Raw genomic sequence first — 27163 nt, 5'->3', positions numbered from 1 at the left:
GACATATTTCAGGAACGTAATCTGAGTGGAGTTCCTACCCTGGGACTCCAGCAGCCTCCCTCGCTACAGCTAATGAAGCCACTGGCGTTCACTGAATCTATGAACCTCGATTGGGCTCATTACTGTCTCGCTTCTGGAGCGCTGCCGAAAGCTCCTGGGGAGTTACTATTAACATCTTTATTAACCCGTCCCCCAAATCAGTCAGTGAAATTAATTTAGATACACAGACACTTTGATCTTCATTAATGGTTGCTTCTAGTTTCTACATTTATTTTTAGTTTTCTCATCTTTAATTTATTTGGTATCAATTATTAGTTTTTATTGAGCGGGGAGTAGATGATCTTAAAGTAATTAAGATTAGGAAAAATTGCAAAAAAGTGAAAGCAGGTAAAAAGTAATTTTTCTAAAGTAAAACCCCAAGAACATATACAATTTTAATTTATCAATTAAAAAATGATAAATAAATTTTCTTAATGTTAAAAAGAAATAAAAGTAAAGTAAAACCCTGCCATATTCCTTCCAAGATGAAGAAGAAAAGAGGTCTCATGATGCCAATACCATGTAAATGGCTCAAACCAGAGCCGCCTCCTTCGTGTTCATGACCAGTGCCTTACACCATCAAGCTCTGTAAAACACAGAGCCAGGGTCAGGTGTGGTGTCTCACACCTGTAATCCCAGCACTTTGGGAGGCCCAGGCAGGTGGATCATCTGAGGTCAGGAGTTCGAGATCAGCCTGGTCAACATGGTGAAACCCCATCTCTACTAAAAATACAAAAATTAGCCAGGTGTGGTGGTGAGTGCCTATAATCCCAGCTACTCAGGAGGCTGAGGCAGGAGAATCACTTAAACCCTGGAGGTAAAGGCTGCAGTCAGCCAAGATCACACCACTACACTCCAGACGGGGTGATAGAGTGAGACTCCGCCTCAGGAAAACAAAAACAAAAACAGAGCTGGGTACACAAACGGGCTCACTTGAGTTACTTTAACATTTTAAAAATAAGGCTTCATATATTTATTTCGTTTTTATTCTTCATCCAAGCATCTACTTCTTATTTATTCAGCAACTATATATTGAATGCTAGGTACTAGGAACTGAGAGAGTGAAAAATAAATATGATACTGGTACCTGCCTTCAGGGAATATAGTCTAGAGGGGGAAATAAATAAATAATACAATGTGAGAAGTGGAAAGTATGCTACAGCAGCATTGCCTGGGGATCTTTAAGAAACTAGGGAAGTCTTGGACTTGAAAGAATAGGAAAATAAAGCGAAGAAGAAACTAGGGAAATGGCTCTCTTAATCTGGGGAATTTAGAGATGGTTTTATTTATTTGTTTTTTGAGATGAAGTCTCTCTCTGTCACCCAAGCTGGAGTGTAGTGGGGCAATCTCAGCTCACTGCAACCCCCACCTCCAGGATTCAAGCAATTCTCATGCCTCAGCCCCGCAAGTCGCTGGGATTATAGGCATGCCCCCCATGCCCAGCTGTTTTTTGTATTTTTAGTAGAGACAGAGATCCCCATGTTGGTCAGGCTGGTCTCAAACTCCTGACCTCAAGTGATCCACCCACTTCGGCCGGCCCTTCAAAGTGCTGGGATTATAGGCGTGAGCCACCCTGCCTGGTCTAGGGATGTTTTTAAAAGAAAGAGATGTGGGCTGGGTCACCAAGACGACTAGAGAAAGATGACTGGAGGAAGATGACTTTCTCCAGGTGAGCACAAGGGGAAAGACGTTCTAGACAGAGGAAACAGACACAGAAGAATATGAAAGCTGCTATGTTTGGTAATATACCAAGCAAGTAAATTGCTCAGGGCAGCTAGAATGTTGGCTTTGAGGTGGGCCATCGCTGGAGACTAACCTGGAAAGGTAGAGAGGGACAATATTAGAAAGTACCTGGTAATCATTCTAAGAATTTGGACTTTGGCCTATGAGTGAAGAGAAGACATTGGATTTTTTTTTTTTTTTTTTTTAAGCAGGGAAGTGATATGGCAGGATTTAACTTTTAGAAAAACTGCTGGGAAGACTGTATGTAGAATTGAATTGGTGGCAGGCCAGACTAGAAGCAATACAGCAATGCTCTGGATCCTGGAAGACACACAGGAAGTCTCCACTGGAGCAGTGGCAAGAGACAAGGAGAGGAGACAGATGTAAAAAGCATCTAGGAGGTAGAGAAAATGGGAGGTTATATTGATCTGAGATGTGAAGGAGAAACCTACCTCTAATGGGTGAGAGAATGGTAGCATCATTCACAGCTGTCACAGTGATTCTCCTGCTATTTTATTCAAAGGAAACAAGGGAAAAGGAACAGATTTATAGAGAAGTTAATGAGTATAAGGTTTTAATATTTTGAGATTAAGATATCTGTGGAACCCCAAAATGGAGATATCTAAAAAGCAAATAGACATACAGACTGGGAATACAAAAGTCCAGTCTAGAAATACAGAAGTCACCTGCCTAAATCGGTATTTAAAGCCCCAGGTGTGAATTCAGTTGCCCAAAGAAGAGTGTGTAGAGAAAGAAAAAAAGACAATGAGGGAACCCTGTGGGGCCAGTACTATAGGACTAAACAGAGGGAAGGCAGTCTAGAAGCTGAGAAGGAACAGCCAGAGGAGCTGAAGGAGACCAGTAAGTAATACTAGCAAGACCATGGAAATCATATGACCAGTGCTTACTGGGGGAAGGCTGGATTCCATGCCTGTGTATTCTCAATGCTGAGCACAATGGCTGCATGTGATGGCCCTTCAATATTTGTAGAGACTCACACAGGGAGTGGTAAATGTCAAATAATGCATCATTAAATACAACACTCACAAAAATGCATGATCAAGCCATAGGTCAAAAATCATTTGTTGGGGTAAACAGAGTTCAAGCACGACCCTGCCTCTGGGAGAGGGGAGGGTCCTGACTATACCCATTGCCTCCACCTTCTCCATCCACCAGGGGCAAGGCCTGGCCTCTCCTTCCTCTACAGAGACCTCGGGAACAGGCTTCCGAGGATGGGATATTTTCTCAAAATCCACAGGAAGTTTTGATTCAGGGTTAGAAAAGTAACACGCTACTTATATGAGTTGGAGGGCAAAATTTGAACGATGCCAAGGAGCACCCTTGGTGAGGACACTGATGTTTAGAGAGTCCTGATGATGCTCAAAGGCGACTCTAAAACTCGGCAGGGGCCGGGCGCAGTGGCTCATGCCTGTAATCCCAGCACTTTGGGAGGCCAAGGCTGGTGGATCACCTGAGATCAGGAGTTCAAGACAAGCCTGGCCAACATGGCAAAACCCCATCTCTACTAAAAATCCAAAAATTAGCCAGGCGTGGTGGTGCACACCTATTGTCCCAGCTACTCAGGAGACTGAGGCAGGAGAATTGCTTGAACCTGGGAGGCAGAGGTTGCAGTGAGTCGAGGTCGTGCCACTGGACTGCAGCCTGGGTGACAGAGCAAGACTCTATCTCAAAAAAAAAAAAAAAAAAAAAAAAAAAATTAGAACTTGGGAAGCCTTGAGCCGAAGACCTGGGAAGCTTCCAAGCCAGCTACCTGAGTGAATCGAACAGTTGTGAGGGGGGGGCGTGTGTGTGTGTGTGTGTGTGCGCGCGTGCACGTGCATATGTGTTTGGGGTGAAGGTGAAGGGCAGGTAGGAGAAAAAGAGTTACAGATTTTGGCAGTGCAGTCTTCAAGTTACTGCTTAAGATAGTGAAATAAGGCCAACAACATTATCAACTATTTAAATATACGGTATCTCAAGAATGCATTGTATTCAGGAAATTCCAGAGGTGTAGTTCAGCAGACAGCACTATAAGATAACCTTAGGGTGATTGTGGCAAGACTATAGTAACTAGAAAATGTTTTACCTTGAGCTGAGACTCAAAATGGCGAAGAGATATTTTACCAATCAATCAACAAATCTCTGTTGACTAAGGTTGCCAGACTTGAATTCCGTTGTGAAATGGGCTTTATGAAATATTTATGAAAAATTGACTATTTTTACTATGGTAGCAACAGTTCTGCCCTCATTTTAATTTCACTCCACTTAGTTTGGAAATTTAAATGCTCTGCTTTTTTATTCTCCTTTTACAACTTCCTTTGCTTTTCCTGCCTCGGAATTCCAATTAAACTCAAATGAGAACTCTTTTTAGAGAGAACTGCAGAGGGACGAGAAGGAGAAAAATCGGGTCTAATGATTTACTCTCGTCTTTGGAAGGAGAAGCGAAACAAGCTACCTCCAGACCTATTATTTTTAGAGGCGACTAACGCCAGAGAAACCAGACTCCTCTTGAAATGGTGCTGTGTGAAATGCCTATCTGTGTATGGTTCTCTCACGGGTCGCTTGCAGCTTACCTACCGGGAAAAATCAGTGGGAGAGAGGCAGGGTCATTCAGCCTCAGGTTATCTGCCTGAGCGGGAGGGCAGGCCACAAATAGGCACGGGGCTTTGCTTCTGCTTCATAGCAGCTCCCTGACTGACCCTGGACACGTCCATTCCTGTCTCAGCTAATGTAGCTACACAATAGAGGTGGGAGGGAGTCAGCACAATCCGTCTGCTCCGAACATGGACTCAGGTACAAAATGCTGTTTCTCCTGGAGTCCTGGGGACACTATTACAGGTCATCCTTTGCTGGCAGAATTTATGAGAGCTGAATTTTCCCTTGTCATGGTTCCTCTCTCACGTCCCTGAACAAATATATTAAGTATGTGTCAGACACTATGTTTTGCAACATTTATATACATTGATTAATTAAATTCTTACAACAACCTCATTTGAGTTGTTACAGGTGAGGAAATGAGCCTCAGAGAAGTGTGTGTTGAGTTACTGGTGAGTGATAGACCCTGCTCTCTTTGCTAGACTAGAGGTTCTCTGTCTTAGTTCCTCACTGGAAAATTCTGGAGACCATTGAAGACAATAACAGGCCAGGCGTGGTGGCTCATGCCTGTAATCATAACACTTTGTGAGGCTGGGGCTGGAGGATTGCTGGATACCAGAGTTTGAGACCATCCTGGGCAACATAGAGAGACCCTGTCTCTACATAAAAATTTAAAAATTAGCCAGAAATGATGGTGTGCACCTATGATCCTGGGTACTCAGGAGGCCGAGGCAGGAGAATGGCTTGAGGCAGGGAGGTCAAGGATGCAGGGAGCCATAATCCTGCTCATGCCATTGCACTCCAGCTTGGGCAACAGAATGAGAGCCTCTTTCAAACAACAGGAAAAAAAAAAAAACAAAACTGTGATAACAGTACAAGAAGTAACCAATGTCTGGACCCTTCCCAGACTAGCTGAATCAAACCTCAGGGCTTTCTTTCCTGTAAAGGCTTCCAGGCAATGCCAGTATGCAGCTCCCTATGAGAACCATCATCTTACCTCTCCAAAATGAAAGAGCCAAACCAAAAGAAGAAAAGGAATGAAATGAGCACTTACTGAGCCCCTGCTACAGACCATATGCTTCATCTTATGTAATTCCCCCAGCAATTGGAAAATGATTCCTGTTTTACAGATTCAGAAACTTCTCAATTATTTAACCGGAGAGGCTAAGCAATTTTCCTAAAGTCTCAAAGCTCCTAAATGATGAAAAGGAGATTTGAGCTTGGGCTTGTGTTCATGTTACCATACTACCAAGCTAAGAAACACACCACTCACCCACACTGAGGACTCAAAAGAAGTCAAGTCAGACTTAGAAGAACTGGGGCTCGCAGCAGGTTAGAATTTCAGTAGAGGAAGCCATTTGGAGAAGGTTCCAAGGAGCACTAACAAGAAGGCAGAAATACCTGAGGGGGAGAGAGAGGGAAGCTACATCAGAAAGGGAGGGAAGCAGGAAAGAAAGAGAAAAAGAGTGAAGAAATATTTGTATTATATTTACCGTTCTCGTTTCATAACCCTAGGCAGTAGGAACTGTTAGTATCCCCCTTCTGCAGGTAGGAAAACGGAAGCCCAATGAGGTTAAGCAATATCTCAGATCACACAGCCGGCAAGAGGCATAGCGTGGGTTTACTCAGGTCCTGGGTCCAAGTGCCTGGCCACGCATGGTTTATACTGCCCGTCACTTTTCAAAGGAAGGGAAAGAGGAAGGAAAAGCAGATAGGATTTATTTCGTTTAATGATCCAGAGCAGGTATTTTTGGAGTTATTATTGCATTGATTTGCTTCAGGATCCTTGTGAGGTAAATACCACCTTCAATTTTCATTAAGAAAACTGAGGATTGCCATGCAACTATCTTACGTAGGTCTCAGGAAAACTGAAGCAGCAGAGTCGGTGTTCAAACCCTAAGTCAGCAACCCACGTGCCACAAGAACACCACTAAAGTATTAATATACTGAAGGCCAAAAACACAGCAGATAGACCTCTCAGAAGGGAAAAATAGAAAATGGGAAAGGATTGAAATGGATTTCATTATGTTGACTGAAATTGGGAGATGACCGAATGAGGAAATATTTTGATTTTGTTTGGCCAGGGAAGAGCTGTAAATAGGCAGCAGAAAGTGGTTTGAAGAGAAACATACTAAATAAATGCCAGATATTCTTATCTTGACTGGTTATTTTGAACTTAGGCAAAATCATACTGAACAGAGAGGAAATAACTTGTATAAAGTGTTTCCCTTAGTGCCCACCTGGGACTATAAAATGCCAGCAGAGAGGTTCACATTTGATTGCACCTGACCTTGAAAACTCACCTGAAGTCACTTTCTTTGATCACTTCTTTCACTCTACAACTCTCAGCACGATCAATTTCATTTTTCAGTGAATTTCCTTTTGAAATTACAAAATAATACTGTATATGCTTTATTTCAAAAATGTTTGAGAAAATGGGCAAAGGAGGAAAAAGGATAAGCCCCGGTAACCACCACCACTATCTAGTGGGTAGTCTTCCAGGTCTTTCTATGTGCATACCAACATGAACACATGAGTATTATCAAATTCATTTTGGCCCAACCATGATTAAATTCTTCGTTGTGATGAACAGACTTGGTTTATTCCATTTATATAGAAACTGGAGGAAGAGATTTTTAAAACCAAAATAACAGCTGGGAATATTGGGCCATGCCTATAATCCAAGCACTTTGGGAGGCTGAGGTGGGAGGATCACTTGAGGCCAGGAGTTCGAGACCAGCCTGGACAAAAAAAGTGAGACTCCCATCTCTGAATAAATTGAAAAAAAAAAAAAAAAAGCCAGATGTGGTGGTGCATGCCTGTAATCCCAGCTACTGTGGAGGCTGAGGTGGAAGGATCACTTTAGGCCAGGAGTTCTAGGCTACAATCATGCCAGTGCATTCAGCAGCCTGGGTGAGATCCTGTCTCTAAACAAAGTAGCAAACAAAATAATTACATTTCGGGCCTAAGAAAAATATAAGGCAGAAATATCATTTTGAATGAGAGTTGAAATATCCTTTTCTCAATTTGGAGTGGACAATAGAGGAAATTTGATAAAGAGCATCCATCAGCTTGTCTCCCCCGCAGCTCCTCTGACAGCCCTTATGTAGAAGCAGCATTCAATTAGCATTTTGTGGGCGAATGAGAAATTATTCCCTTTTAGGATGGTTTTGATTTGGGTTAAATAGTGTCAATACTAAGAATTATAGGAACACATATGCCCAAATATAAATGTTATAGAGTGCTTCAATTTTTATCATCACCTATTTTGGAATATTCAAGCTAGGATTCACTTTCATTTTTACCACAAGTGACATATAAAATTAGCTTGCTTTATTTATTTATTTGAGGCAGGGTCTTACTCTGTCTCCCAGATTGCGCAATAGCACAATAACAGCTCACTGCAGCCTCACCCTCCCAGGCTCAGGTGATCCTCCCACCTCACCCTCTCAAGTAGCTGCGACTATGAGCATGTGCCACCAGGCTCGGTAGCTGTTGTAGAGACAGGGTCTCACTGTGTTGTCCAGGTTGGTCTCAAACTCCTGGTCTCAACGGATTCTCCAGCCTGGGCCTCCCAAAGTACTGGAATTACAGGAATGAGCCACCGCACCAGGCTCCCCCGACTTTTTTTTAACCACTTGTGAGCCTTTAAGACTGCCTCATTATTCATCACATTTCATGTGCATATTCTTGCTCTCCCAGATGAATTGTAACCTCTGCAGAAGCACTGGGGTTTCTTTTGATCTATTTTGTATTCTTCCCAGCACTTGGTCATGCTCTGCACACAGTATATTTTAAACAAATGTTTGTTGACTTTACCACATATGTTGACTGTATGAGTTTGCTAGAGTTGCTATAACAAAGTCACCAACTGGGGGGCTTAAGCAACAGAAATGTATTCTCTTACAGTTCTGGAGACGGGGAAGTCTGAAACTGAGGTGTGGGCAGGGTTGCTTCCTTGGGAGGGGTGTGAGGAAGAATCTGTTCCAGGTCCCTCTCCTCAGCTTGTTGATGGGCATCTTCTTGCATCTCCTCACCTCACCTTCTCTGGCGTATGTCTATTTCTGGGCCCACGTTTTGCCTTTTTAGGAGGACGTGAGTCAAATTGTATTAGAGCCCACCCTAATGATTTCATCTTAACTAAGTATATCTGCAATGACCCTATTTCCATATAAGCTCATATTCTAGGGTAGTTGGGGTTAGGACTTCAACCCGTCAATTTTGGGAGCACATCATTCAACCCATAATAGTGACCTTTCATCAAATCATAAAAATTCAGCAGGAGATGAGGCTTTAAAAATCGTGGTAGCCTACCTGAAACCTGAATCCTTTTTTTACACCAAGCCAAGAAGAGCATTTAGAATTTTAACAATATATTTGGCGACAGGGTTTTCGGGTTGATTTTATTTTTTAATGCCCTCTGTATGCTTTCCAGAATGGTTCCCGCTGCCTAAGCCTCCAAGCCTTCACGTTGTCTGGAACAGGTGAGTACTACCTCGGGAAGGCATCTTTAAGCAGGACTGGGGAGATGTTTCCTGGATCTCAGTCCACTGAATGGCAGCCCCCAGGCACTTCCATGTGCGGGGGCTCTAAGCTGTAGGAAGATGCCTCTAGGAGAGTCAGACCCCTGCCTGTCTGTTAGTTTTTCTCTATGAACCATTTTACTTTCAGTGAGTCTGGTCATTAAAATTGTTTTGTGTCCCTCAGCCATGCCCCAGGCCCTGAGAACGAGGGAGTGTTGGCCTGCAAGAAAACCTAGTGGGTTTATTATTCTCTGACACAGAGAAACCAAATAACATCATTGAGTGGCTATTGGAGGGGGGGGCAACTTGATTCATGGGGGTCATCCTTTCCCAGGCCCTCTCTACGCAGTCTCGGCTCAGACCAGGGCAGACTTTTATTACCAGCTTTCAACAAATCCCTAGTTTCTTTTGCAAAGTAAAACAGATAATAGAGACATTCCGGGAATAGTTAGCTAACTAAGCTATGCCAGGCAACCTCCGGGCTAAGAAGAACTCAGTGTTTTCGGACAATGACCAATTACAATAACCAGTATTATTTGATCTGAGAGTAATTAGCCGAGGCTCTGTTCTTTTTGCTTCAGTGAGGAGGCAAAAAGGGCAGTGAGGAAAACATCAGAGACAGGGGAAACGAGCTCAAATGTCAAAGAAAAACACACTCTTGCAGGTGGGGAGAAGTGGAAGAGTTTCACCGGCCAAGATCCTGACCGAACATTTGAACATTGTTTTTCCCTGAAAATGTGATCGAATTTAACTTCACCAAAAGTTGTTTGAATTCTTCATTCTTACTGTTCATATCCCTTAAAATGCCTCCACATGGAGTAAATATCAGGGCACAAAGAGTAAAATAGGTTGGGAACATAGAACTATGGACCACCAGAGGATCTTTCATTGGGAGGGACAGGTTTTTGAAAATAAGGGACTCTGAAACTCCCCCTTATTTTGGAGACAGGTTCTAGGGAACTGCTGCTTATCACTTCATTCAAGATGTGCAAATGTTCTTTTGTCAGTATAGTCAGGTTCCCTCCCTTCTACCTAGAGATCTGTGGATTTTAGCACTGCCCTGTGGCTTTATCTGATGTCACTATCTGCTCCCAAAGTAAATGGCAACTCCCAACCTGAGAACCACCTTAATACTCCATGCTGCTCCTGCAGCTGCCACTGTCCCATGGCAGAAGATAGTGCCACGAGCCTCCTGCTATCACCCCACCAGCCTTTCTTTCTAGGGCTGAGCAAGGCTTGAATTCTCTGAACGTCTCTGGCTTTTCCGACCATCCAGCACCCATGGCCTCTGCCCTTTCCTTTGTCCCCCAGCAACATGTATTCACTTTTGCACAGACTTCTGGCTTCTCTGCTCAGATCCTTAACACAGGAAGTAATATCTAGGCCAGGCCTGGTGGCTCACGCCGGTAATCCCAGTACTTTAGGAGGATGAGGCTGGCAGATCACCTGAGGTCAGCAGTTCAAGACCAGATTGGCCAACATGGTGAAACCCTGTTGCTACTAAAAATACTAAAGTTAGCCAGGGTGGTGGCACATGCTTGCGGTCCCAGCTACTTGGGAGGCTGAGGCAGGAGAATCTTTTGAACCCAGGAGGCAGAGGTTGCAGTGAGCCAAGATCAGGCCACTACACTCTAGCCTGGGAGACAGAGTGAGACTCCTCTGTCTCAAAAAAAAAAAAAAAAAGGAAGTAACGTCTAGAGGTATGTTGTCTAAAACAGTAGCCACTAGCCACATGTGGCTATTTAACTTTTATTTACTTAAATTACATTTAAAATTTAGTTTTACTGTACTAGCTGCATTCCAAGGACTCAGTAGCCACATTCAAGTAGTGACTATGATATTGGACAGAGCAAAAATAGAATATCTCCATCATCATGGAAAATTCCATTAGCCAGTGTTAGCCTAGATTATCACGTGGGAAAATTCTTGGCTCTGGGAAGGGGTCTGTGAAAGGGTTAACATTAGATGCAATACATACCATGTACCTAGCAGGGTGCTACATATATTATTACATCTAATCCTTACAAATATCATTCCCAGGTCAAAGAGGAGGAGACTGAGGCTGAGAGAAGTTAAGTAACTTGGCCAAATTAGTCCAGCTAACTAAGTGTTAGAGCCAGGATTCATCTGTTACCCAGGTCCCTATGGATGTTTTGTCTGTTGAATCAGGTTGCAGCTGTGGTGAGTAACGAGTGGCCGAAGTGTCACTGGCTTTTCTACACGATCCCTTCAGAGGTGCGGTGGAAGCATGCACAGGCCTGCAGACGAATCCCAGGGACCAGCTTGAGGTTTGATGGTGATCTCATTAGTATGGGCCTAGTAGGTAGACACTCACTTTTTAGATTGATTGGCAAATAGTAGGACAGCTTCTCCAATGTGTCTTCCTAGTATTGGATGTATTTCTTACTGTGGGCATCTACTACATCCCAAACTGAGAACATTGAAAAAGTACCAACTCTATCCCTGCCCTGTTCCTCTTCCTGTAGGTCTAGGGGGAAAACAAAGAACCCAGTTGAGCTCATGGCGACCAGCCTGTCCTGCACCTCGGAGGTCAGTGGCAGTGCTGTGAGTGGGAGACTTTCATATTCAGAGCCAGGCTGTGCTAAGAAATCAAAACTGCTGTCCCAGACCCCTGAGAACAACCAGATTTTAGAAGTGTGGAGTGATAGGTTAGTAGATGGTGATTTACACAGGCACAAATCTTGATTTTCATTTTTTTCTTATTGTTTGGGTTTCTTTTCTGGACTTTTAAACTTACACGTAGCTGTCCTGGCCCCCAGCACATCTTTTAGGATTAATATAAAATTTTAATTCTTTTTATGACTTTTATGAGCAATGGGGCCCGTGGGAATTCAGGTGGGCTGGAATGAATTTATTGTCCTTGCCCACAGGGATGAGCACTCTTCTATGCTACTGGTGGAAATGGGAATTGGTGCAGCTCTTCTAGCTGATAGTATGAATCTACAGCTCTTCTAGTGGATAGTATGAATCAAATACTTTAACATGTGGGATATATCCTTCCAACTGAGGAATATCAACTCTAAGAATTTGTCCTAAGGAAATATTACACAAACACACACAGATTTCTCTTTGAGAGTATTTGTTACAGCATGATTTTAACAGTACTATCTCCATCCCAACAGTAAAAGAAACTCAGACAGGTGTCTAGCTATGTAAATTTATGGTATGCCTACATAATGGAATGCTAACAGCCAGTAAAATTGTGTCCTAGAAAGTGATTCAAAGTTATGGGAAGATGATCAAGGGAGTTAAATGGAAACAGTAGGTTATAAGAGCATGTATAGTATGATCCCTTTTTTTTTTTTTTTTTTGTAAAACAAAAACTATAACTGTCTAAAAATAAAGGACTGAAGAAAACAAAGACCTCAAGCAATTGAGGTGATTATCTTTGAGTATAAGAGTATTCTCTCAGAGTGATGGGATAGTCATAATTTTCCTTCTCTGCGTTTTCTAAGTGCTCTACAATAACTATCAATTATTTTGGCATTGGAACACTTCTCACCCTTGAAATGTTACTAGAAGCAGTGGTTTATCACAGGATTCTTTATCTTTAATAGCAGATTCTTATTAATTGGGTGGGTGGGTTTTTGTACCTCTGCAAGATACTCCTGGCATGTTCAGTAGTTAACGTCACAAACCTAACAGCTTGAATTTACATCTAGCTTACATGAAAAGGTGCTGGTAGGCAAATTAACATTTGTGATGTTCATTTTTTATGCCAATGTTTGTTTTCAAAGTCAGGGTTGTAACCAGTGGATAATTGTTCCAGTGGGAGTTAGCGGTGGTGGCGCTGTGCAGGACTATGACAGTAAAGGCAGTTGGGCCATAGATGATAGGAAAAAGCATAACGATACAAAGACAGAAGAGGTCAGCAAATCAACATTTGTGCCCAAAAAGCAACATTTGTTTACCCAGGACTCTTTTTTTTCTCAGCTCCGCAGAAAGAGCGTAATGTGCACTAGCAAGGTAGTGGTCACCGGGGCGCTTGGCAAAGGCCCGGATCCTAATGGTCCTGCTCCCAGTGCTGCCAGCGAAGGCTTGCATTCGTGTGGGGTGGAGTTGGCTTGTACAGGGGAGACCGACATACACTTGGCTCCTGGGAGGAAGAGCCTTCGCCTACCCACTTTGCCCTGTTTACCACCCCTGCCGGCAAAGGACAAGCAATGTGCAGCAGTCATAGTCCAGAGACTGTGAGACGGAACAAGTCTGGAAACTACCAGAAGCCCTGAAACAACCCTATGGCAAGGATAAGGGTAGGCTCTGTTGGTCAAGATAGAAAGTCCTAAAAAAGAGGTTCTTATATCACTAATTAGTACCTACTTTTCTTTTACTCATTCACCTGGTTAAAAAAATACGTTCTTATTTTATTTTTTTGAGGCCGGAGCTGGCTCTGTCACCCAGGCTAGAGTGCAGTAGCACGATCATGGCTCACTGCAGCCTCGATCTCCTGGGCTTAGGTGATTCTCCCACCTCAGCCCCCTGAGTAGCTGGGACTACAGGCGCATGCTACCATACCCAGCTAATTTTTTTATTTCTTGGTAGAGATGGGTTTTCACCATGTTGCCCAGGCTGGTCTCAAACTCCTGGGCTTAAGCAATCCTCCCATGTGCGCCTCCCAAAGTGTTGGGATTATAGACATGAGCCATGACACCTGGCCAAATAACCTGTTCTTATAAGAAAAGGGGTGCCTTTAATACCCTAGAAGCTCCATTAGCCTTTCTTGGCTTCCCCAGGCACTCTATATAAACACAGTCTAAGTAAAAACAATATGCCTGCCATGCTAACACAAGTTTAAAACAGGTTTCCTAGCCTTCCCTGTCCAATCAGATAGCAGTCCCTCAGCCCCCACTACAGGGCAGTTCAGGAGCCACCTGTTATGGGTTAATGTGGGGGGGGCATGAGAGAGAACAAATCGCTGATTGGGGTGGGACTGTGGAGGTGGAAGTTGATAGATGCATTGCTCCCCACCAGCTACCCGCTCTCCCCATGCCCAGAAATTCATATTTAACCAGAAAGTGTGAAGGCTGCAGAAAGTGGATTCAGGGCCCAATTTTGTCACAGGCTTCACCTCACCACCCAATAGTATGGGTGGACCAGCTAAAATTTGTTCATGAGATTTCCCTAAGTCTCCTTCCGGACAGATCCTAGGCTCTAGTGATTTGTACTAACATCCTCTTCAAACCTCCATTTCATAGGCCCTAAAAACCTCTGCCTGGACAGGATACCCTGGATGAGGAATCTATATATACCAGTCCTTCTTCAGGCCACAGCAAATGAGTAGGCTTCTACCCTATTCCTTTTTCTCCTAACTAGCCTGGAAATTTGCAAGGATTTTGGAAATTTGCAAATTTCTTCTTTTCTTGTCTATGAAGCAATCCTGAGTTTGAAGATAGTTACCTGTGTGCAGAAACAGTTTCATGTCTTGGGAATCAAATAGCTCCAAATTTTTTAATGCAAATTTATGCAAAAATTAGATAAATTACAATTCTGGGTCAGGACCTCTAGCATCCCTGTGTCATGGCACCTGGAAGGGAAAGAATATCTGATTTTCTTTGCTATAAGTCGGTAGGTATATTTGACATTAAGTAAGTCCATCTATGTCTGCTTAATTGAGGATTTGCAGTGGTGTTTCATGGCCATACAACTTAATTCTGAATGTCAGTCATCAGTCTCATGATCAGCTGACAGATGCATCCATCCCTCTGGGATATGCACAGTTTTCCCTCTTATGGCTTTCCAGATGTAAATCTATGTGTGGGTTGTGGAGCTGGGTGTATGTAAATGATTGGCATTAGATTAACAAAGACTTTTGAGCATTGTAAGTAAATAGGAAACATGAAGCCCCACAAGCCACCCTCCCCAGCTTCACATCGGGCCACTCTCTCCATTTTTGTCCTGAGCCAGCCAACTGAACTTAATTCCCTTCTTTAAACTCCTGCTTCTCCCTCCCTCGCTAGGGTCTGTATGGGCACCACAGATCCCTGTCAGCAAGGCCTGCCTCTTGCCTGGCCTCCATTCTTCAACTCTCAGCTCAAATGCCACTTCCTCAAGAAATCCTTTCCTGACAACCCCCTCCCATTCTAGGTCAGGTATTGAGGCTACCTTAATCCTTAACATAGGTAAACTTGAGGATTTGTCCTTACTGTGATTTAGGTACTTAATTGTCTCTCTGCCTCTGCTCCATCTCAGGGGAACCGATATGTTATACCTGGGCTGCTATAACAAAATACCTTAACTGCTATAACAAAATATTGCTTGGGTAATTGCCAAGCAATAGAAATGTAATTCCCATAACTATGGAGCCTGGGAAAACCAAGATCAAGGTGGCAGCAACTTAGGTGTTGGGTGAGGGCTCTCTGCTTCACAGATGGCATCTTCTCACTGTGCCTTCACAAGGCAGAAAGGGCAAACGGGCTCTCTCACGCCTCCTTTACAACTTAATTACCTCCCAAAGATCCCACTTTCTAATATTATCACTTTGGTGATTAGGCTTCAACATAAATTTCAATTTTGGAGACATACAAATAGTCAGACCATAGTAGGATTCTTTTCTTCACAGTTGTACTTAGATATCTGTATGATTCTTTGATAAACAGCTGACTCCTCTACCTAAGCTACCAGAAGTCTTGTCCTGTATCTCCCAAGTCCAGTTACTTACTAGCACATAGTAGTTGCTCAGGTTTGCTCATCTCCAGATATATATTTGAACATAAGGTCAACTTGAGGATTTGTCCTTATTGTGATTTAGGTACTTAATTATCTCTCTTCCTCTGCTCCATCTCAGGGGAACCAATAGAGCTTCCTAATAAGCCTGGCTGAGCTTCAGAAATGCTGCAAACAAGTGTATTTTCTACCCAAGCTTCACCCTCCAGAATTACCTCTTTAGAATTCTGTGTTTTTCCCCCTCTGGAATTCTGCGCTTGCCACCCTTGGAGTTCAGAGCCTCAAACATACTTTGTTTTTTGTTTGTTTGTTTGAGACAGAGTCTTACTCTGTCACCCAGTTTGGCATGCAGTGGTGCCATATTAGCTCACTGCAGCCTCTGCCTCCCAGGCTCAAGAGATTCACATGCCTCAGCCTCCTGAGTAGCTGGGATTACAGGTGCATGCCACCACACCCAGCTAATTTTTATGTTTTTATAGAGATAGGGTTTCACCATGTTGGCAGGTCTGGTCTTGAACTCCTGGCCTGATCTGCCCGCCTTGGCCTCCCAGATTTCAAACATATTTTGAATCAGGCCTTTCTGCTTGGTTAGGGCTGCAGTGTTCCTCCAAAAGGAATCCTTGATTATATATTTCTGTTCCTATAATTATATTCTGTATCTTTTATGTGTAAATGATGCCCAGACACATGGTGGAGGGCAAGGGAGCTGAGTGACAGAACGCAGAGATTTTTCTCCTTCAATTTAGAAATAGGACAGTCAGTAAGAGTTTAGTATGGGGTTACTTTTCCATTTACCATCAACTTTAGCAATTCCAGGAAAATTCTACTTAAAACATTCTTCTAAGTCTAGCCATCTCCTTTTCTTTACTTTTTGTTTTTCTCCTTTTTTTTTTTTTCGGAAGGGAGGCTGCTGGAGAAACTTTATTTTTCTCTCCCACTTTTCCAGGCTGGGCAGAGTTCCTGAAGCTGAAGACCTGGCCTCCCAGATGCTGAAAGGCTTTCCCAGAGACCGTGTCTCCGCCCAGGAAGCACTTGTGCATGATTACTTTAGTGCCCTCCCATCTCAGCTGTACCAGCTTCCTGATGGTGAGCGAGGGGATGCATGCATATGCGTGGGTGCGCGTGTGTAAGTCTTGGTTCTTAAGTAGTTTGCCTCAGCTCCAGAGAATCACAGCATTTGCACCCAGGAGTGAAGTTAGAGATCCATTTGCCTGGAAGAAGCAAGATGGGGCCCAATCTTGTCCGAGTTTTGCATGAGCTTCTCTCAAACTCTGAAGCACTGATGGGGATAGCTTACAAGGACCTCTTTGTAATGGTCCAAACACTTCACAGGTATACACTTACACTCAGAAATTGGATGAGATGGAAGTTGTCCCTGAGTTGTTTGCTTTAGCTACCATCTGCCAGGAAGCCACAACAGTGTTTCTATCAAGACCCTTCTCTCTTTCTGCCAGAGTAAGATGATAGGTGACGTGGATATGTCCTGAGAGGAAGCTGGGCCTTTCTTGATTGGTAATACCAAGCTGTGGAAGGCAGTGCTGGGGTGGGGTGCTGGGGGAAGGGAAGCATCCTCCCAGGCTGTCCACCCCTACAAACACAAGTTCTCCTGAAATCAGCCTTTGCTGCCTGGGCCTGAAGTCATCTTCCAAATCTGAAATCTGCTGAGGGGTCATGTGGTTGGAACTCCCCTCATGTTTCTCAGACTGTGGCCAGGAAGGGCTATAGGAGGATGTGGGCAGTGGTCATGGGGACTATCCTTAGGTGAGGTTTCTTTGAAAAAAATCCACCATTCAGCTAAAAATAGTTTTAGGAACAAGAGACAAGTAGACAGGAAAAGCAAAGCGACCAGGAAGGAAAAATAGAAGAGAGAAGCAGCCGGGGTTGGTTTTAGAAGTCCTAAGCCAGAGAAAAGAATGCTTAGAAGGGAGGGCCTGAGGGCTGGCACTGGGGTGAGGACACTGGAAGGGGTGTGAGGGATTGGTGACGGGGTACGGTGGGCTAAGGACGGGGACAGGGTGAGGAGCTCCTGTCCATGAGGTGTGGAAACGCCTGGCCTGTCTTGCCAGGGTTCACAGACAGCTCCCTTCTGTCTGGGACATCATCCTGCAGCAGTACAAAGCACTGAGTTTGGGACTTGTTGAGGCATTCTATTTTATGACTAAAGTGAGTCATTTAGGATCTCCAAAAATAACCATCATCATACAACTGGGGTTAATGTCTTACTTAACCCTGCAGAAAGAGTCAGTCATTAGTATTTATTAAGTTGCCATTAAGTGTCAAGAACATATTAAGTGCTATCAAAAGTTGAGGAAAACAAGAGACTTGTCCTTGGCCTCCAGGATCTTATGAAGTGGGAGGAAAAGAGGGTGAGGAAAAGGAAACAGGGCACCGCCACACACATATCAGCACAAATCATATCTCAACAGCTGAAAATCTGTGTGTAATCAACTGCAGATGTGCAGAGACTATGTACGTGTTAAAGACAATTCTTTGGAGGAACAAGAATAATTGAAATGAGATGGATTAGACTGGAGGTGAATCTAGAGTGGAATTTGGAAGGAGGGGACAGGCAGGGGTTAGCATGTGGGTGGAACAAAAGACATTGCAGACACATCCACGCTTCTCCCTCCCTTCCCGGTACCTCTGCCCCGACTTTGGCCCCATTCCTTCCCAGCCACTCCCATCCCAATCCCCTCTTCCCAGTCCGAGCCTCCAGATTGCTCCTTTTTAGCTTTCTGCCCTTAGGCTTGGGACTTATAACTCTACTACTTCATGCAAGTGTACACACTTGGATGTACACACACACACACACACACACACACACACACACACTCCCTTCTCTTCACTTAAAGAAACTTTCCCCCATTGGCCCTCCTTTAGGATCTATTATTCCACATGCTGAGAATTGCTGGAGATCTTCAAAGTTTTCTAGGGACCAGCTTTTGCCTGATGCAGGGTGATTAGGAAGAAACAATCACTGTCAAACTGATGTGTTCTTAGAAACCTGGGTTTTGATTTTCCCAGCTGATCCAAAAGCAAAGCCACCAACAGAGGGGTGCATGGATGTCTAGGGTTGTGTATGTATTTGTGTATATGTGTGTGGGGGGGTGTGAGAGAGAGAGAGAACGATCTGTATTCCTTCCCTGTTCACCCAGTCACAGAGCCCAAATCTACTTTGACACTTTTAGAAAAATGAAAAGATGGAATCTTACAGGAGGCTGCCTGCACTGGGGGGAGACCAGGAGTGCTCACAGCAGGAGGGAAGTTGACTTTTCTTTATACATATAGGGGTTTTTCCATGCAGAGTTTAAATTATGCCTGATAAAAGGAGTTTCGTGGATGTTTCAGTTCTTTCAAATTCTCCTGGCTTCCTCCCAATTAAATGAGGTTTGTCAAAGCCACAGGGCTCTGCTGCTGCTGCCTCGGCGGACAAGCATTTCCTGCAGCGACATCTCGAATCCCCGAGGGAGAAGATGAAAGGGCCGGTGCCAAGAGACAGGGGAAGGGGGGGCAAGATTGGGTGTGTGTGTGCTCATGCACTCATGTGCACGTGATTGTGTGTGTGTGCTTGTGTGTGTGTGTGGCAGCGTGGTGTAGGAATATGCACAGAGACAGATGGACAGTTGGGAACAAGGGACAAATAGATAGGAAAAGCAAAGCTAGCCGGAAAGAAAGATAGAGGAACAGACAGAAGCAGCCAGGGCTGGTTTGCACACCTTCGTGACAGGGACCCTCACCACCGGCACATTTTCTACTAAGGGATGCAGTCCCTTGGCCTGGCAGTGCCAGCCTGCTTTTTCATTGCCTCTGGCAATGAGCCTTTATTAAGAGCCTCCTTTGCAGACAGAGTGAACCAGTGGGTAATCACAGTTCCTAACCTGCAGGGACACAGAAACTCCATCCCTGAGGAGGGCTGCCCCAGGCATGAGAATTGTGCAAAAATCAGCATGCTCCTGTGAGTGATTTGTACTGAGAGCTTCTCTGCCATCGTTATGCAAGGAATTTTGCTCTCTGGTGGCATTTCAGTATAAAATTATTTAGGGGATTATCTTTATATCATTTTATTATTCTGGTTTTACTCTGGTTGTAGGATAACAGAGTTGTCACTTTAAAAAATATTCTGTTTCCCCTTTGATCTGGAAGATGCCAGCTCTTATTGTCTGCCCTCTAAAGAAGACAATTAAAGCATAAAGCCTGGGACAGGGAAATATGTGGAGAGTGGAAGGACAGCCTAAATCCCAGTGCAAGAGTGGCACAGAAATTCCCCACAAAATGAAAGAATTGTTCCAGTCCATGTCTATTTTCATGAAGCTAGAAATCCTGAACAATGCTTTCCCTAGGTTGTGGCAGTACGCTGAGAGCCAAAGGACATTTATCAGAGGTTATTTGCCATGAAAACCAGGAATTCCAGGATTAGTTTCCTTTTGGACAGCACCTGAAGTGGAAAAGTGTGAATATTAGAATGGCAAGCATGTGGGAACGTCTGCCAAGTTCTGACATTTCCCCTTATTGACTCGTGAACACCTGAAGAAACACTTGTTGAAGGAGAAATTATTGGTAGTCCCTCTCAAAACACAGCCAACAGCAAGCTAATTGCTTTTGCAGATGGCCAGGGAGTCGCTCTTCCCACTCAGACACCGGCTATGGCCACACTTGTGGTCCTCGTGGCTGAGCCAGCAGGGCAGGACGTCAGCTGGGGCAGCAAAGACCTAAAATTAGGCCCTTGGCGACTCTCTAATCTTAGCTGCAGGTTCAGCTTCTTCATTTAATTCCCTTTGCCCTCAGCATGAACTTGGGCTCTGGGAGTGGAACACTGTTTAATGATTTGGGGGGAGGAGAAAATCATTAAGCTGCCCCTTCTCAAAACTGGCTCCGCTCTGCTCTTGCAGGAAGCCTTCCAAATGTTACCCTTGGAAAGTTAAGTCTGATTTTGGAAGCTAGCCATTTTGAACTACAGACACTGATCCAGAAAAGTATTTTTTATCTGAGGCAGTAAATGACACGTGATTTAGGAGTCTGGTCCTTAAGCCTTGGTTCTTGATCTCATCAGGACATCAAAGGCTGTCTCTCTTTCTCTCCCCCTCTCTCCCGCTCTCTCTCTCCCTCTCTCTCTCCCTTTCTCTCTCCCCCCCCCCCTCCCTTTCCCCTCCTTCCTCTCTCTCCCCCCTTTCTCTCTCTCTCTCTCTCTCTCTCTCTCTCTCTCTCTCTCTCCCCCTCTCCCCCGCCCCGGGTTGGTCCCATTTTGCTTGCTAGCCAAATCTCATACTTGAGTCTCCCACTCCTTCCTGGACTAAATCCCCTTCTCCTTTAAAATGGGTATTAGCATCTTAGGGGGAACAAAATCTTAAAACTTAAAAGCTTGCTCGTTTCACAAGTAATTTTGCAAAAATGCTAGACCACAGGCCACATTGTTGGTGTATACTTATGTACACATAGGGATGGAAGATAAACATGGTGTTTACCTCTACCTTGCATCACACCACCTCGATACCTATACTCTGAAAGTTCTTCAGCATGCCTCATTGCCCTGTTAAAATGAGTCATATTTTCCTTTGGTCCAATAAGAGCTTCAGGCCTTCTTTGAGTGTTGCCTCCTTTATATATTTGAAGATCCCTATGATATCACTTCCCAAAGGCCACTTTAGGCTAAATTCCTTTAACTTTTGTTTCTGAATGCAAATTGTGTTTCTTCCACTTTTTAGTCATATTGTTGTATCGTTCTTTTCTGAATCTGCTCCAATTATTTTGCTCGTCTCTGAGAATATGGAGGCAGCGTAGATTCAAATTGCTGGCATAGTGGGAGAATCATATTCCTTTCCTTCACTGTAGGTATGATATTAAAGGTATGTCTGTGAGGTATGATATTAAAGGATACAAAAATGAATTAGTCATGGACCCTGTCCTCAAAGAGCTTACAATCCTTTAGGAAGTAAGACAGGTATATAAACAGCTGCAGATCAAGTAAACAAAATGTTCTAAGTGTTCACAGGAGGTGAGATTAACTCTAGAAGTGGGGATCCTGGATGATTTTGGGAGTTAGTCTTGAAAGATGACGGGTCTGAATGGTTAGAAAGGGCATACTGGGAAAGGAATATCATGTTCCTCTCAATATCATCTAAGATTATTCTGAAGTTATCTTCTTTTTAATAATAGTGGCTCAGTCTTAACTCATATACCATTGTAGTTTTTCTTACCACTGTATGCCTTTTTGCAACAATTTAAACATTCTTTGACATGTACTAATCAAGCTTAGTCTAAACTTAGTTCACTCTAAATGCTTCCACATAATATCAAATCTATTTTGTTTATTGCTTTTATTGTCTATTCTATTCAAAGTTGAACCAGAATTTTTGTCTTTCTGTGAGGCCAGGTTTCAGGGACTGGGGATGTTGGAAAAGAGGGAAGGAAGATTCTCAGCCATTCTCTTGACTCTATACTACTTTTAGGAGTTTGTAACCTAACTCAGACCAACCGGTCCACCTTTTGAATCCTCCATTAATCAGTCCTTAAGAAGCAATACGTGAAAAAGCAAAGTTGGAGGTGTCCTCCATAACACTTCCTCACCTTCTATGCACAAAGTTATCCTCAATCCATTTCCATACATTAGAGGAGATACTGGGTTGAAACATGGTTTATGAGGTTGCATAGCATCACGTTGCTGGGGAAAGTCCAGGAAAACCAAGTCCCTCCGCACTACCAAGCCCTTAAGTTGATTACATTTGTTACATTCATTGCTGAAAGAGTCTGCAAGTAAAGAGTCATTTCTAACTCTTTTCTGAGTGGGAAAGGATCTTAAAGACTACTTATTCCATACCTTCATTGCATAGATAAATCACTGATGCCCAGGGAAGAATAATCGTACCTGCCTTTTATTGGGCATCTGTGTGCTTTATATAAATTATCAATCTGTGTACTAATTGATAAGACTGGAATTGTTATCCTCATGTTACAGATTAGACAGCTGGAAGTGAGGTAAGCTAATTGCTCAAAGTCACACAGCTAGGAAGTTGTAGAGCCAAAGCTACTCCTTTCCCACTATTCGTTGTTCTTGCTAAAAATCTCATAGGAAATTAGCTGCAAAACCAAAATTAGAACCAAGATCTTGAGGCCCAGTCCTGTGCTCTTCCCACTGTCTCATGCACTGTGTTTATTTTAAAGCTTTTCTGGGAAAGATTCCACATGTCCCCAGGTAGCATGTTTAATATCTCACCATTAAGAGGCCTCAGTTTATGTTGAATAGAGTCTTACGCCCCAGGACCAACTTCTTCCTCAATGCCATCTTATTTTCTTTTTCTTTTTTCTTTTCTTTGCTTCTTTTGTAATAATATATGTAGTCCCCCTCAGGTTTTAAGATTGATTGATTGATTCTGAGACAGAGTTTCACTCTTGTCTCCCAGGCTGGAGTGCAACGGCATGATCTCGACTCGCTGTAACCTTTGCCTCCCGGGTTCAAGTAATCCTCCTGCCTCAACCTTCCCAGTAGCTGGGATTACAGATGAGCACTACCACACCCAGCTAATTTTTGTATTTTTAATAGAGACAGGGTTTCCCCACGTTGGCCGGGCTAGTCTCAAAGTCCTAACCTCAGGTAATCCACCCACCTCAACTTCCCAAAGTGCTGGGATTACAGGCATGAGCCACCGTGTGTGGTCAAGATGTCTTAATCAATGGTGATAAATGTTTTGTTTCACCTGTGACTCATTCGGTTTTATAAGAAAAACATCAAGGAATCCAATGGAAAATGAGGCAAAGGCATAAAATAGCAATTTATGCATGAGGAAACGAAAAGAGCATAGCAACACATGGAATAAATTGACTGCTTTACTACAAATAACCATTAAATTAGTTATTTTTTTTTTCTGTAACCTAATAACTCCCAATGTTGGTGAGATTGTGGTAAAATGATTCTCTGTTGATAGTAGTGAAACTTTTGCAAAGCATTATAGCATGCATATCAGGAGTCATAAAAATGATCATACCATTCACCTCTATGCCTTTGTCCCTGGAAATTATCTAAAGAAATAATTGAGGAGGGGGAAAAACCCAAAAACCCAGATTAATGAAAATGTTCATTGCAGTGTTGTCTATACTGTTTTAAAATTTTTTAAATAAAAAGAAACAATGTAAATATTAAACACCAGAAAACTAATTAGACAAATATTGGTATATTGACTCAACAAATAGTACTATGTAACCATTTTAAATGATCATTAATAGAACTGTGTGATGTTATGAAAGTGCATATGCCATCGCATGAGCTATAAGAAACTAGAATACAAAATTGTATATTATGATGTACCTGTGAAAATTAATATGTACATGAACAAAACAGAAAGGTAATATACAAAATAAAAATGCTCTTCTAGTTTAGGGGGCTTGTAGGTCATTTATTTTCCTTTCTCAGAGCTTTCTTTAAACTGGGGTGTCATATTGTCTTAGTTGTTTAAAAAAATAAAACAGCACAGGCAGTCTGAGCTGTGGATTGAAAGTTAAAGGACCTGAGTTTTCTTCTTTTTTTGTTTCCCAACATAATGTGTGCTATTGGCCTTCATAAACCTCAATTTCTCCATCTGCACAATGGGTTAACACTAGTTTTCTTTACCCCAGATTGACAGAATATTTATTTTTATAATGCTTTTAACTCACTGAATGCAAGCATTCATATAAATTTGGTCCTAGGAGAATGAAGGGTAGGCGGGAAAGAAAGGAAAAAATAAATAGGCCTAATTAATTTTAAAATGAAAGATCATCTGCTTTAATCAGAAATGTATGTGTACTATGCCCCTAGTCAGAGTTTTAAGTGCCCTTCATGTTAGTTAGCAACTTCAGTTTAAAGTACTGTGTGATCCTCTGGGCTTTGAAGATATGAAGCCTCTATACATACACATGAGCTAAAATTACCACGTAATCACCAGGATGTGTGCACTTTGAATAATTAAGTGTACTAAGCATCTCCAGCTGATGGATTGATGATGTGGAAGAGTAGTGCAAAACCCACGTGACACGAGCGATTACAAGACATTTTGAAATGATAGCTTAATTTTCAAGCATTTTTTTTTTTTTTTTTTTTTTTTTTTTTTTTTTTTTTTTTTTTTTGCTTGTGCTTTCTCTGTTAGCCATTATGGGCAAGTAAAAGAGATTTGATTATCTTGTTTCCTGTGAAAGGTTATTTAGCCCCTCAATCCCATTAAGTCACTTTCTGCACTCCAGTGCACAGAGCCTTCACCAGGTTATCAGCCCAGGAAGAGTAAATGGAGACACCAGGATCGGATTTCTAAAGGAAGGAAAGTTAAAGCAAAGTTTGAAAGGGGTGACAGCCAACAGCCATGAGCTTAGGAACTCAATTAGACTAAAAAGACAACTATCTCATTATCTCGTTCCGAAATGATCTAAATACATAAGAATCTAAAAGTTTTAAATAAACTTGTCCTGCCGACTGTCTAGATGACTGAATTTCCCTTCTCAAAAAAATTTTAAACACCCGCTTTCATATTTATTTATTCTAAGCGCGAAGCAGCTGCGATAATTATGCTGTCAGCCTCGGGAAGCTAATGAGGAGTCACCGGAGTGGAAGGTTTTGCATTTGTGAGATTGCTGCAGGAGAGCCACGCTACAGCTTTTTTCGTTTTTTCTTTCCCTTTCTTTCTTCCTCCTCTTTCTTTTTCTATGAGTTGGGAAGGAGAGTCTGGCAGTCCACGGCCAAATTGGAATCCTTTTGATTAACCGGTTGCCTTCCCAACATGTTCTGCCAGATAATGTCTCTCTCTCTCTCCCTCCCTGCTTTTGAGGAGCTGCTGCTTTTGAGGGGCAAGGAAGCCTGAGGGAAATCCCAGCTTTTCATGCCACTGTCCCCAAGGCAAGAGGATACTTCTCCCCGAGAGAAGTTCCCCAAATGATTTGGATTTGAGTTGGTTTGAGAACAATCAGTAAAGTATACGCACTGTTTATTTTAGCTGTTTAACTGTCTATACTATGACAAGAGCTAAAAGAAAGTAGAATACAAAATTGCATATTATAATGTCCTTGTGAAAATGTCTTTATGCATAGCAACAAAGTATGATGGTTCTCCTTTCCAGTCTAGCCAATATGCGATTCCAAATAGAAGATGAGACCGCAGATTACCTACCGCATTTAGGGCAGAAGTGTAGGCCAGGAGAGGCAGGGCTGGCAAGTTTATTTCTTCCAGCAAACAGCATTATTAAGGCATTTTATGCTTTTGGTGCACTAAGAACAGAGGCGTCTCTTTTTGTTAAATTGTGAGGCAGTATGCTCACAATTTAACAAAATTTTGACCAACCCAGGTTTACGCAGATTGTGAACCTGGGAAAAGCAATACTCACATGGAAGGGGCCCTGAGCCAGTTTTGTGGGTGTACTTTGGCAACAGTGTGGCTGCTGCCTGTTGCCATTTTTCTCGGGTATCTGTGCTAATACTTGTAACAATAGCTACCATTTATTAAGAACATATTGTGAAAAAAATAAAATAAAAAAAATTAAAAAAAATTAAAAAAAAGAACATATTGTGTATCAGAAACTAACCCAAAGTGTTTTGCATATATTATCTTCTTTAAACTTACAGCAATCTGCCAGGAAGTTTTATTTTTCTCATTTTTTAGATAAGCCCCTTGCCGTGTCAACTTTGGGAGCTTTAGTGTAGTGAGGATTCAGGAGCAGCAGGCACTTACCAAACTCTGGACTTGGGAAAATGCAAACTGCCAGTGTTCTGAGCTAACCAAATACCTGATTTGGACTTCAAAGGTAGTATATATATTTTCAAATAGTTCATTTTTTTCAATTTGCAAAAATTGCACCTTAGAGTCTCTATAAATAGATTAGCAGTGGGGCATGGCGGCTCATGCCTGTAATCCCAGCACTTTGGGAAGCCAACGCAGGTAAATCACCTGAGGTCAGGAGATCAAGACCAGCCTGGCCAACTTGGTAAAACTCCATCTCTGCTAAAAATACAAAAATTAGCCGGGTGTGGTGGTACACACCTGTAATCCCAGCTACTGGGAGGCTGAGGCAGGAGAATCACTTGAACCTGGGAGGCAGAGGTTGTAGTGAGTCGAGATCGTGCCACTGCCCTCTAGCCTGGGCAACAGGGCAAGACTCTGTCTCCAAAAAAAAAAAAAAAAGATTGCCTAAAGTATCTAACAAGAATGGAAACTTTCTAAAACGTATCTAGCCCAGCATGATGCTCATTGCCTCTCACCCTCTGTCACCCTCTAACTAACGTCACCCTCTAATATCACCCTCTAACTAATGCCACCCTCTAATTAACGTCACCCTCTAACTAACGTCACCCTCTAACATCACCCTCTAACGTCACCCTCTAACATCACCCTCTAACTAATGTCACCCTCTAACTAACTTCACCCTCTAACGTCACCCTCTAACTAATGTCACTCTCTAACATCCGGACTCCTTGGCATGACATTAGCTTCCTTCACCATCTGGTTCCAACCATTTTTCCAACGTTATCTCCCAGTCTGTCTTGTTTTAAACATGCAAGATGACTTGCAGTTCTCTCAAACACTTTTCTCTCTTCATGTCTTTGCTCATGCTGATCCCTCTCTGGGAATATCCTCCTTGAAAGTCATT

At 42.9% G+C, this 27163-nt stretch overlaps 1 protein-coding gene across 9 annotated transcripts in view; it reads left to right on the top strand.

Moving 5' to 3' along the window:
- The window catches only part of CDK15 (cyclin dependent kinase 15), a 94534-nt gene that overhangs the window by 56882 nt on the left and 10489 nt on the right, over positions 1-27163 (top strand). For 5 of the 9 annotated variants that reach the window (XR_012517653.1, XR_012517652.1, XM_074399260.1 and 2 more), the window contains exons 11-12: positions 8792-8840; positions 16510-16649. Coding sequence is in view for 4 of the 9 variants with exons in the window: in XM_074399260.1 (XP_074255361.1) it covers positions 8792-8840; positions 16510-16649 (189 nt within the window). In the remaining 5 variants the exon portion in view is untranslated. Of the gene's footprint in view, positions 1-8791; positions 8841-10919; positions 13154-16509; positions 16650-22960; positions 26321-27163 lie in introns of those variants that run through there. The other 4 variants (XR_012517656.1, XR_012517654.1, XR_012517655.1 and 1 more) reach the window with 4 other exon arrangements.

The sequence above is a fragment of the Saimiri boliviensis genome, chromosome 5 (assembly GCF_048565385.1).
Source record: "Saimiri boliviensis isolate mSaiBol1 chromosome 5, mSaiBol1.pri, whole genome shotgun sequence".
In the NCBI taxonomy this organism is placed as follows: domain Eukaryota; kingdom Metazoa; phylum Chordata; class Mammalia; order Primates; family Cebidae; genus Saimiri; species Saimiri boliviensis.
The sequence above is the reverse complement of the archived record's forward strand: the minus strand, read 5'-3'. Positions and strand labels throughout refer to the sequence as shown.